The 13,537-nt window shown below is 40.1% G+C and overlaps 1 protein-coding gene across 1 annotated transcript in view; it reads right to left on the bottom strand.

Annotated features, from left to right (window-relative positions):
- Positions 1–1,099: 1,099 nt before the first annotated feature.
- Positions 1,100–13,537, bottom strand: part of npdc1a (neural proliferation, differentiation and control, 1a) — a 31,294-nt gene continuing 18,856 nt past the window's right edge. The window contains exons 2-8 of the mRNA XM_072662367.1: positions 6,622–6,714; positions 5,668–5,886; positions 4,775–4,841; positions 3,561–3,645; positions 3,360–3,439; positions 3,117–3,213; positions 1,100–2,245 (exon numbers count right to left, since the gene is read on the bottom strand). Of these exons, the coding sequence (XP_072518468.1) occupies positions 2,174–2,245; positions 3,117–3,213; positions 3,360–3,439; positions 3,561–3,645; positions 4,775–4,841; positions 5,668–5,886; positions 6,622–6,714 (713 nt within the window). The 3' untranslated portion in view covers positions 1,100–2,173. The remainder of the gene's footprint in view (positions 2,246–3,116; positions 3,214–3,359; positions 3,440–3,560; positions 3,646–4,774; positions 4,842–5,667; positions 5,887–6,621; positions 6,715–13,537) is intronic.

Raw genomic sequence — 13,537 nt, 5'->3', positions numbered from 1 at the left:
TCACATTACCAGGCTGAAGTGACTCAAATCTGATCTCTTTAAATCAGATTTGAAGGACTGTCATAAGTGGTCCTAGATCAATACACATCTGATTTGTGGGCATGCGACATAAATGTGAACGGTCACGTCACTTAGACTACGTTCACAGCAGGTGAAGTGGCCCACCTCTGATTTTCTCAACAAATCTGATTTTTTTGTTTGTTTTTTGTTTTTTAAATGTGACCTATATCCAACATTCATCTGAACAGTTTGCTGTCCTAAACTGACGCACATGTACAAAAGAGCAATTCTTCAAGTGACTAGTTTTCAAATGACCCATTTTTCCTTCTCCTCAGAGCGTATTGATGTCAATGTTGCATGAATTCCCTTCTGGCTGTTCAGATCTGACACTGCTGTGTATTGGATTTCAATACCACATATGAAAGTGGCCCAAATTTGGAATGATGTCAGATGTCAGATTCAGTGTGTTTATGCAATTCACACTGTCACACAGTTAATACATCTATGTCACATATGATGGAAATCATCAAATTTGGGTCACTTTTACCTGCTGTGTAAATGTGATCTTGTATTTATGAATGCAAGCTGTCAAGAGAGCCATTCCCTTTTGTGCACCCCCCCCCCCAAAAAAAACAAACAAAAACAAAACAAAAACAGTAATATAAATATAAATATTTCAGTTTTTGATGACTAATTAATTATATATACTCAAAATCAAACCCAGAGCACCAAGTACACTTTTAATTTTAATTTAATTTTAATTTTATCACAGTAGGCACACTTTTTCAGGGGTGGGCAATTCCGATCTTGGCAGGCCGGATTCCTGCACAAGTTTTTGCTCTTCTTGCTCAAGCACATCTGATTCAACTCACCTGTTAATTGCCAGGTTTAGTAGGACTGCAGGGACACCAGCGAACTGTGCTGGACTCTGGCCCCTGTTGCCACAACTCTATGTTTTTCCTGTCTGATCATTACACAGTAGCTATCCCAAAGAATTTATGGCCAACTGTGCTTCAGAAAATTTGCTATTAAACTGTCTGTAATGTTCAATGAATGAAATTAAATGTAAACTCTTTTACAGAAATTTCTGTATATACACTATTTTTCATATTTTTATTTGCACAGAAAATAGCTATTAATACGTGAAAGGACACCTATACATACTCCCCATTTAACACCAGAATTTGATGCTGCCATCTTTGTCCAGGTCAAGCAAAAAACTAACAAAAAAACAAACTCTTTTACAGGTAATTTACTTTATTTCTACTAATATGACTTAAAGTATTTAATACCTCAGTGAGATACACATTCAATAATAATGATTTCTGATCATAACTCTATTCATAATATTAGCCTACATGTCAAATAACAAACCATTAAAACAGCAGTTAAAGGGAGAGGTAGACAAAACGGAGACAGATAGTGAGAAAAGAGAGAGGTTTCATCCAAAGACACGACAAAGACTCAACCTGAGAGAAGCTCTACAAAACAGGAACTGTAGGAAAAGAAGCATGAAAAGTGCAATTCAGTCCTAAAAGGAGATCAGAATAGGGAAAGAAAACCGAAAGCTGGGAGGAAACTACTACATTATATCCATGTGAAGGATGTGAAGTTCAGGTGAGTGTGTAATTGTTACACACGCTTACTAAACCATACTTGCATTCGAATAAGAGCTTTGGGAGGCAGCTTCACAAAAAAGGTGAAGAGAACACTGATTAACTAAACTGGAAGAGAGACATTTCAACATAAAGAGTAGAGAGAGATGATTACAACACAGAGAGCGAAGAGGAGGTGTGTGATTAAAAAAAACAAAAAAAAACAGTACCAGCAGAGCGAAAGGAGGACAGAGGGAAGAGCCCTGCAGAGTTTCAGTCTGCTTTGCAGGTTGTCCGAGTCCACAGTGTTCATGGAAAGTCTTTACAAACGTGTACTGAAAAAAAAGTTCACTTTCAACTTCTGCTTTTATTTCATCCACTCTTCATCCTCTCCTAGCTTTAAGGACATCCTCTCCGTTCCATTTGTTCAGGAGAGCTAGCCTGATAAAGGGCATGAAGTAACAACTTCAAGTGTGTGTGTCTGACAGAGAGTCTTGCAAGATCAACAAGAGCTATATTTTTTAGGCTTTACCATTTTACTTTTTACGTAAGTGTGTATGCGCGTGCAAGCATCCAGGTCACTTGTGATTTCTCTCACGGTGAGGAGTCGAGTCATCAAACAGTGGATTCTTCACTTCCATCTCTCCAGTCTACAGAAAAAAAAACAATGGAAGAACATAGAAGATCTTTACGTTATCTGTGTTGATCTGATGCTTCTTGTTTGATGGAATGCAGAATTTACTCTACATCATACAATGTACAGACAAAAGTATTGGGATACCTGCTCCTTTATTGTTTCTCCTAAAATCTAAGGTATTACAAAATATATACATATTCTGCTTTTGTTGGAGTAACTGTCTCTAATGTCCGGGAAACAAGTCATTCTACTAGAGAATGACTGAGATGGAGAATTGCTGAGATGATTTGAGCATAGAGGGCACCCCTTCTAATACAGTGCATTTAACGACTTTAGCAAATGCACACACACGGACACAGACACACACACAGACACCCGCACACAGACACACGCACACAGACACACGCACACAGACACACGCACACAGACACACGCACACAGACACACAGCTTGTCTAGTCACTGTAGAGAAGTATTGCAAATTGAATAGGACCAAATTATCATGAAAATATTGGCACCATGCCCAGTATAAAGTACAAAACCTTCCCTGCACAGTAGAGACAGTTAATCCAAAACAAAAGCAGGATAAACTCTTTTTAATACTCTTGATTTCGGATAACACAATGAATGAGCAGGTGTCCCAATATTTTTGTCCATGTAGTGTTTCTATTCGTAAACTAAAAATACACCAAAACACAACCCCAGTAATCAGTGCTCGGTTTCTGTGGCGTCTTCTTAAGAAAACAAAGAACAAAGAGTAAAAGAGGAAGTGTGGATTTGCTTAAGAGTGTGAAACACTTGGGTGTGGTGCATTGTATTCTAGGTCACGTCAGAAGTGAGACAGAAACCAGACCACATTTATATCTAAAAAAAAACACTACTAACCGGGGCAAGTCCTGGGCACTCGTATACAGTAAAGTCTCCTTCAGTCTCCTCATCTGATGTGGCTCCAGACTCAGACACTTTAGGCTCAGCTTTGTGTCTGTGCATGAACAAACACACACAAAACAGAAGCTTAGAATAAATCTGTTAACAGTATGGATATGAATCATAAACAGCATGCGAGGGGGTGTGTGATCAAGAGAAACTCAGTGAAGATCAGAGGACTGAGCATGTGTTTGAGCTTACTTCTCCATGGAGAGCATCTGTTGTTTCTGATGTTGGTAGTGATACATCTGGGCACTGTGAGCTAGCTTTTTGTCCCCCGACTAAGATGTAAGAGAGGGGAGAGACAGAGACAAATTACATTCAGCACACTGAAAGCTAAATGAGAAGTAAAGCTTGGACTGTAGGTGGCCAGTTTCAAAAACTCCAAACAAAACTGCTTACGGAGATGTTTCTGGAGGAGCTGGTGTTCGCGGCAGGAAAAGCCGGGTAATCGACTTTCCGAGCCAAGCGCCCTTCTCTCTGTAACCTGTAGGGGGCCATACCAATGTAAACATTATAAATGCATGAGATAGATCTGTGCTTAATCTGAAAAACTATCAAATGAAAGTGAATTTAGTCAAACAGGATGGGTACTTAAAATCTACTTTCCTGAACTACTTTCTGGAAGCACTTTTTTTGGAACAGGCTGCTGCCAGACGGCTGCTGCAGCATGCAAGAGCGACTGCAGTGGTCAGGGGCTACCGATTATGTAAGGAATATGTTTTATTTAGTCAGCTGTATTTGTTTGTGTGCCTTGTGTGCCTGTTGTATTATTAAAATTGGCAATAAAAATATACAAAAAAAAACAAAAAATTGACAAAGCATGAGCAGTAAACTGTTAAACTACTCAGAAGTTGAAATTAGTGAAAGCCAACATGAACTCGGGAATAGGTACTGTATCTTTCAAATAAATTAAAAACAAGTAAGTAACAAGAGTAAGAACAAATATAAAAAATAGATGTTAAACGGGGTCATTCTGTGGAATCGCTGTACCAAGAAATTAGAAACATGTAGCTCGGGCTCCAAGTGGCTCAGTGTTCAAATGCGCTACCATTATGGCCCATTGGTTGAGAGTTCGAAACCCGAAAAAGGTAGACAAAATAAGCTAAAGCTTCAGCCTACACCTTTTCGGGTTAATCCTTTTCTAATAATAATAGTAATAATCATTCAATGATTGTTTATATTTATTTTATGTGTATATTTCTTCTGAGAAATTGTTAATGGGACCAAAATTAACCACCACTACCAGTAGCATTACTACTACTACTACTACTACTACCACTACTACTACTACTACTCCAAGGACCCATACATGGGCCCACATTTCAATTCCTTACACTCAGTTTTCTACATTGCAAATTAAGTATAGTAGTCAGTGAATAATTTTTAGCAGTTAACAAACAGTAAGTTTTAAGATTATTACCATAATAATAGGGGAAACATGGTTAAAAGGGTACAAGGCAGTTTTACTAATTGTCTGCTAATTTTGTGCAGTTTGGTATGTGAGTTGTAAAAGAAAGAATATAGGGGCAGATGAAGAAAGTGACCAAATACATTTGAGATTAATACTTTTTTGACCCTAAATTAAGTAGCACAGAATCTCAACCATATCTTACCTGACCCAGCACACAGCAGCCAGTATCAGAGCCACAGTCCCAATGATGATGCACACAGACATCAGTACTGATCAGAGTTTGAGAGAGAGAGAGAGGAAGAGGGGGGAAAGAGGGTGAGAGAGCAAAAAAGAGAGATTTAGAGGGAGAGACGTCAAAAAGGGGTCAACAGGAGCGGACGGCTACAGAGAGTGACGCACTGCTGCTCTATTTTGTGGTTAAGTAAGCCACTTCACAGCTGCAGCCTGTTAGAAACACACTGAAAAGGACACTGATCACCACAACCAGCATGCAGAGAGTAAATCAATGCCATAAACGCCTGCCAGCATCGCAGTGCTCAAGCAAAGCACTACTGCAGCTCTGACACATAAGTTACATCACATCATGCTGGATGATGTTAGCTTCTCCTTAAAAGACCTGTGTTTGGAGCACTAAAATGTAGGTCAGCTGAGTCATGACCGGTAATAACGGCAGGAGCTTCAATTAGGATTCTCAGAGCCAGGTGGACAACAGAACCTAGTGACATTAAGGCTTCTGCAGAAGAGTTTACGGCACGCTTACCAATCAATAGAGGTTAAGTATTTCCACAATTCCAGCCAAATATAGCAAGTCTCTTGCACTAGGTGATGTAATTTACAAAAGTAAATACAAAGTGCAAAAAAAGTCTAAACATGGCATTTAAGCACCACAAAAACAGAGGAATGAGAGCGTCAGCTAAATGCCGTAAATGGAAATTTACCAAACCAGGTGTTGGATAATACTATAAATAACACTAGACTCCCATGATGAGAACTTTGGAGATGTTTTATTGAACACACTGGTAAGTAACTTTCTAATCATTTTGACAGGTGCCCTAAAACCTTTGCACAGCACTGCAGGTAGTTGCGGATACATACCGATGAGCAAGCTGTCCCTGGGTAACGGAGTGATGATGGGCTTTCCGCGGCCAGAGGAGTCTGTGTCAGGCTCAGGGGTTTTGGAGGTGTGAGGCTGAGCGGAGGTGGAGGGACTGTGGGTGGTGGGTTTAGCTGTAGTGGACTGAAATGCACTCTTTGACCGGGACTGACCATCCCTGCCTTCTGACTGGAACTGAAGAGCAGACCACGAAGGAGAGACTGTGAGATAGAAAAGGGAGAACTTAGGGGGGGAAATGGGAAAGAACAACACTGTAAGGATGAGACTGACGCTGCTGATTAGTTTAGTATGAAGGGCCTTTGGAATTCCTGGTTATCCGCTTTTAACTCCAGAATTATGATCAAAGCATTCAAAACATTCAGCATGTTCAAAAATTGTTGTTCAAACCATTCCCCACATCATTACACCACCTCCACCAGCATGGACTGGTGACACAAGGCAGGTTGGGTCCATGGATTCATGCTGCTGGTGCCAAACCCTGGCCATACCATCTGTGTTCCTCAACGGAAACTCAAATTCATCAGACCGGGCTACGTTTTCCAGTCTTTAACTGTGTAGCTTTGGTGAGCCTGTGCCCACTACAGCGTCAGCTTTCTGTTCTAGACGGACAGTAGTAAAACTCTTCTGCTGTTGTAGCCATCAGGCTAAAGGCTGGACATGTTGTGCATTCTGAGATTTTTGTCAGCTTCAACCAGCCTGTCCATTGTCATAGAGTAAAATCTAAAGACTGTTGTGCGGAAAACCTCAGGAGTTCAGCAGTTCTAGAAATACTCAAACCAGTCCTTACGATTGGCTGACTGAATAATTGCATGAATGAGGAGGTGTACAAGTCTTCCGAATACACTGCTGAGTGGCTGTATATGCTCATTCATCTACTAAAAGAAAAACTGAAAAACAGAGATCCATATTATTCCAAAGAAAGAAGCTGCTCAAACCTGGCGGTTTGGAGTCTGACAATTGCTGCTTGGCAATAAGCGAAGACAGGTAGTCGATTTCTTCATCAAGATCAAGAAGGTGAGTCGCTTTACCTGTGAAAAAAAATAAGAGCTTGTGAAGTCTTCATAGATTGGTCACTCTCACTCTCCACATACACCTCTTTGATCCCTCCTGTTCTCTAGTTATCCTCATTGTTTAAAGATCTGCCTGTGTGTACGAGTGTGTAATTCTGTTGTAATGAGAGCACACAACATATGCATTCATGTAACGATGCTATCAGGCTAAAAGACAATGTGCAAAGATTGGTTGGAGATGGAGTGTGTGTAAGAGTGTGTCCCGGGGGAGCGCGAGTGTGCCGGTGTGTTGTTTGCTTGAGACACCATGAAAGAGAGACAAAAGCAAGGCATCACTTAATGGTACTGTTGGCCAGACAGTAAGCTGCATTCCAAGACCATGGATGATCCGCTCCTAGCAACCAGCAGGAGAGCGTGTGTGGCCAATGCAGAGGCACACCGCAGGGGAGCTAAAGTCTATGGACCAACCCCCCATTCTCTACTCAGCACTGGAACGTTCAAATCACCTCAGAGACAAAACAGATCCTGATCTAAAATGTCCAACTATTAATATAGGGGTTGACAAACTAATACAGGGGTTGAGATAAGCATATTAATATAGCTTTATAATTTTTTTGTCCTGCAAGGCAACACACACTGTAAATGCAGTTTGATTAAATTATACATTAATTGAGGAAGACAGATATATAAATAACAATAAGTATAATTTTTTAAGAAGAAAACACACCCATGTGTGTGAATATATTTAAAGACATATTATGCAGCGTATTTAATCTTAACCTTAAAATAACCGCTTCAAAATGGTAATGCTCCACTGACACGGGCTCAGCAAGCCAGAAACTGCAATATGTAACTTTGGAGACTTTACTCTTCCGCCTCAGTCCATGCTTCTTTCAGTTTCAGTGACTGTTCCATCTCTCGCTAAAGTCCAGAAATGCATGTGTAATGAGTGTCCTTTCTCTGTGGATCAAAGCGCGATTACACTTTCAGAATATAGAGGGCATGCATTGATGTCATGTTTCCACTGGAACCACCCCCCCTTAGTCAGACTGAGTGGCAAAAAAAATCTGCAGCAAGACTGCATTTATTAGGGATAAACTGCTAAACCTGAAATTAAACAATTATCTGCTCAGTTATATTCAATAGCTCAAGGCAGTTATATTCAATAGCAATCTATTCAAATTACTGGTTAAAAGAACCAATGGTTAATGGACAACGATGTGTAGCCAGGAACGTCCAGCTAACTGACATCATACACATTTAGAGGATAAAGCCTCATATCTCAGAGAATGAAGTCAGGCGAACGATCTTAGCACTCCATAGCACTCTTTACCACTGTTTTAGTAGACTGCTTCATCCTGGTTTGCTAGATTTCCCCTTTAAATTAACGTAACATGTCGCTAAATTCACAACTACAGTGGGCTTGGGTTTTTTCCCCACCCGTTTTCAGAGCGTGACTTCATTAAACAGTAAGCTCCCACACAATTCAATTCACAATTCATACAACAGGTCTTTCTTATTTTGTACTTTTTTGTCACATAGTGGGCATGGCTGCAGTGACTCCTGCTGCCGGTGACGCCACATGTATACCCTCTATAGGGGCGTGAAGTAATTGTGACGTAATTACTCTAAACTATGCTCACACAAAAACTTTGTATCTTCAAAAAGGAAACTTTACAGTAGAGGGGAGAAAACTTTGTACATTTCAGTGGAAGTCGATGCAATAAAAAGTTCCAAGTCATTTTGGAGCATTTCTATGGGTCCATTCATGAAATTTGGATACAACGTAAAGAACAAACGGCAGATTCACATTATGTTAAAAGGTCAAATACGAAGATGCAAGGTTTTTGCATGGCAGCAGTGAAATAGATATAGAGTTTGTGTGTGACAGTGAGGATACATACTTCTATACTGTTGTCAGAAATGAGAGACTTCTTTTAAACTAGGCTTGATTACTAGAAATCACATCCTCCAACATGCTTCTTGGAAAATTAACTGGCCGCAGCAAAATACTGCCAGCTTTTCACACTGTTGATGCACTTGCAGAGAGGTGCTACTGATAGTTGCATTTTGAAATACAAATAGAAACTTCAGTCTTACAGAACACAGCAAGTGAGATGCTGTATTTAAAGACAGGGGAGAAATGAATCAGCTACTAATGAGTAAGAACTAGGGCAAGCTAGGGCTAAAAGTGGTACAAGTAGTTGCTTAGTGTGTGATTTGATCCCTCCTCCACCAAACTTTACAGCTGGCACAGTGCAGTCAGGCAGATCACATTCTCTGGGCATTCACCAAACCCAGACTTGTTGCTATCCCATGAAATTCCATGCAAACAGTTTTTGTGCTGATAATAATACCAGAAGAGTTTTGGAGGAGGGCAACCAGTCACTTAATGGCGGAGTTCCTAAATGCTTACACTTTTCAATAATACCACTAACAGCTGATAGTGGTATATCTAGGGGCCCCATGCTGGAATTCAGTAAGCTCTTTAGAACCACCCATTCTTTCACTAAAGTGTATAAAGGCAGACTGCATGGCTAGGTGCTTGATTTTATTTCACATGGCAAAGAGACTGAACAAACCACCTGAACTCAATGATTAAGAGATGTCCCAGTACCTTTGTACACACACACACACACACACACACACACACACATACACACATACACACATATTAAATAAAATGCAGCTGTATTTGAATATTATACATATTTGACAGCTGGATGAATGTGGGGCTACTGATTGGGGCTACTGGGGCTACCAATTATATAGCACATGCCACATAGCACATATTTGCCACATAAACATATTTAATTCCTTAATAATAATTACCTTTCATAATTTATCTAAACAATTTGGCTTCCATTTCCATTACTGCCATTTCTCCTAATGCCCAACTGCATTTACCTTAGACTTAATTAAACTGGATTTCTTAAGTGCAATATTTTCACCGCTGCAACTGTCCTGATAACAGACTGGAGTCTGAAGTTTCTGAAAGAGTAAAAAGTTGGTCTCCCCTCCAGAAGGAGGGCCATCTGGCTCTTCTGCCGTGCCTGATATGATGCCTCAGCACTTTCACTGCCTGCTTTGTTGCTCTGTGACCCCCCTCTGTCCAGCCTGTATAGTCTGCTCCACAGCAGGTGTCGAAGGAGGTGGGCCGTGCCATCTGTACTACAGGAAAGTGAAATGAAGCAATAAGTGTTACTGATAAGTGAAGTGTGCATCGTCACTCCTGTGACACAGCCATCCGTCCATCAAACTAGCTGGGTGATGCAGCGTTAACAGTGGACCGCTGTTTTGTGGTTACCCCACAGTACTGCTTGTTAGTTCTTAACTGCATTATGCATCACTTATTATTATACACAATATGCTTTTCTGAGCGGTGGTGGATATCGTCAGTGCTTAAACAATTCTGACCGACTGCATATTTCATTACAAAGAGCATAATTCCGTCCTATTTAACTGAATTTAGTGCAGCAGATTGTGGAGGGGAAAAAAACATTGTACTAAGTATGAGCTTTTGAATCCACAGTTTTTAAGATTCTGCTGCCACTGATGCACTTTGTCAGCATTTCGAAATATTGCAATAAATATTTATGTTTACTGTGAATGGGTCTTCAAATACTGTGATATTTAAAGTAATATTTTACTCCTTACCCCTTTATTACCCACCCCTTCATCAAAATACATAGAAACGTAAAAAAATATATACATATAGTAAGTTAATGTGATATTTGGAATGATTAGCGATCACTTAATCAATCCATGCCAGGTTGAGATACTGCAAGTTTTGCAAGTGTTTATTTGTGTGGAGTATTTTAAACCAAAGTGCTGCACACAGCTGGTCCACCTATGCACCTCACTACCACTCCGCAGATGAAGTCCAGAGTGAACTGAAGTTCAAGCAGAAATGTATTGATATTTAAGTTAATCTTAGATGACAGGGTTTCAGGGTTTTCATGATAACGAGTGGTGCAAAGAGACGAAGAGCAGCTCTGCACTGCAGTGTCATCTCAAAACCTCCATGACACAAATGTGTGTCCACCCCTTCTAATGAATGCATTCAGCTACTTTAAGTTTAACCTATCGCAGTAAATGCACACAAACAGCTTTTCTAGTTCTTCTAGAGAAGTAACCCAGAACCCAGAAGGAACTGTATGTGTGAATGCAAATGTCCAAGTCAGTTGTACCGGACATTAGTACATTAGATAAAAAGTGAGCTAATGTGTGAAAAGAATTATTTTCGCAGAATTCGCAGTGGCCATATGTGACGGGTATGAGAACACTCAATTCTTTTAGACCGTGCCTCTTGCCTTAACCACACAGAAACTTTCCTGTAGCAAGAACGCATCCGACACGTCTACATGTGTAAAAGAGTAACTAACTAATGGTGCCGGTAGCTTCATGTTTATCTGCTCCAGTTCTAAGCCTTTTTCACATTGGAAGTCCTATGTGAAGCTGGGCGATATGGAAAAAAATAATATTACAATATTTAAAGGCATTTTTAGGCAATATATATATATATATATATATGGCAATATTTCGTCATGTAGACAAAATGCACCAACAGCGTTAAAACAAAAAAAAAAAAAACTGCTATCCAAATACTCTCCCTTACTGAGCGATTTTTACTCAAAATGCTGCACTGCATTCATTTAAATAAGTCTTATTATACTCTTTGTAATGAAATGTGCAGTTACTCAATGCTCTTTAAGCTCTAACGATTTTCATGAAGCACTTAAAAAAGCATATTGTATTAAAATTAATCAAAATTCAATAAAATATTGTCATATTGCCCAGCTCTACGTGAACTTTTATGTGAAAACGGCTTAGGATTCTCTAATGCAGATAAACATGAAGTTATTGGCACCATGCCTACCACCAGGCAGAAGCTAAAAAGGAAAAAAAGCCCCCCCAGCATTAAGCTGTGGATCAGTGTTCTCTAGAATGATGGCTCTCCATCCAGTACTTTTGGGATGATCTGGGGGGGTTGGGGTGGTGATCATCCAACATCCTGACCTCAGTAACACTGAATGCAATCAAATCCTCACAGCAATAGTCCAAAATCTAGTAGAAGGCCTTCCCTGGACAATAGAGACAGTTACTCCAACAAAAGCATGATCAACTCTTTCAGAAGAAAAGAAGAAACAATGAATGAGCAAGTGTCCCAATACTTTTGTCCATATAGTTTATATGCAGATGTGGCGTATATGAGACAGGAGGAATATTTCAGATAAGAAAAGCAGGATCTGTTCTCAGCAGACAGGTGGAAGGTCACGCGTTGGCATGGCATGACATTAAAATGCAACTCTCAGTTCACTAACAGATTTACAGCGCCCTCTACTGGTTACTACAAGTACACACAGTCCACACTCAGTCTGCTAAAGCTGATCTCCCTGTTCATAGCCCCATCAGTTGAGAAGAGAGCTCGCTGCTTAGTTCGACTTATGCTCAATGTTAAAGCTGATTTTACACACAGGTAGATTTAAACATTTTTTTATTAATACGTGACATATTTTGAAATTATATAAATAAATAAAAAACACAATAATAAACATTTTGTGCAGTGATTAGTATTTAAACTCATCAGTCAGTATTTTATTGCCCCTTTTGAACTTCTTGAGGTTATGGAGCTCTATCCATCATTCTACGATCACCTACACCTCTGCTCATCATCAAGACGGATTTAATGGGTTTTATTGTATTTAAAACGATACGTTTTAAGTTCTGAATGCTAGACCCCCAAATCAGAGTTCATTTCAGCTCTGGTTGTGATTAATCAGTCTGTGACCTGCACTTACTGCCGACCTACATGGACCAATAGGAACGTACCTGTGCTAAACTGACACACACCTTACTCTGTGTGTCCTGGTGTCATAATTTGGGGGAACTGTACTCTTGTTTGATATTTGCTACGGAAAACTGGTCAGAGACTTGACCATATCCCGGGACAATGCTGAAAAAAAGCATTCAATATAAATACAGGAAGAACAGTAGTAGTAGTCCTCAATGCCTCATCAGAAGACAGGAGGACTGGAGTATTTACACAGTGAAGCTCCCTCCTTAATGACAAACACGCAATTCAATTTACAGGAATGACTCACGACTTCACACACATTCCAGCCTGTGACTGTAGTGCACAGATGAACATGGAAGAAATGCTAGAGGAGCTGAGAGAAAGAGAAAGAGAGAGAGAGAGAGAGAGACCCTTGCACCCTCCATGTACCCTATAGGCCTGTTACTTTTATTTGGCCTTAAGAAATCTCCTTAGGCATGACTCGTCCATTTCTTACAGTAAAGTGACAGCAACTCTGTTCGTAAAGAAGGGGCACACGCGCGTGCACACACACACACACACACACACACACACACACACACACACACACACACGGTTACTTTAAATTTTGCTATAAACACTAAGACTGGCATTCAAACATCAAATTGACATTTACTTCAATAATTTATGGATTACAAACCAAAATCCTTTGGGACCAAGAATATTCACACTGTAACTTGCACTGTACGTTTGTTTACATATTCATAGATAGCAAGTGTACACCACAAAATCCTTAACAGCACACAGAGGTCAAACACACAAGTGCGAGACTCCACCCTTGTGGTGAATGTATGTAAGTGTAACAGAGTCCAGCTGTTCCCTCAGTGCTGGCTCTTCCCTCTCCTGCCCTTTTCTTCAGTGCTTTCAGTTTTTTTTTAAGTGAAGCTCTTTAAATGTCAGTTATGACACCAGTATGTGTGCAATAAATACTGACACAGCAGGCAGCTTATAAAGCCAAGCTATTATACTTCATATGATCCCCATAACAAAAGCATCGTGTACTTG

This window comes from Salminus brasiliensis, chromosome 18, assembly GCF_030463535.1.
Source record: "Salminus brasiliensis chromosome 18, fSalBra1.hap2, whole genome shotgun sequence".
Taxonomy (NCBI): Eukaryota; Metazoa; Chordata; class Actinopteri; order Characiformes; family Bryconidae; genus Salminus; species Salminus brasiliensis.
This window is presented reverse-complemented; position numbering and strand designations above follow the sequence as displayed.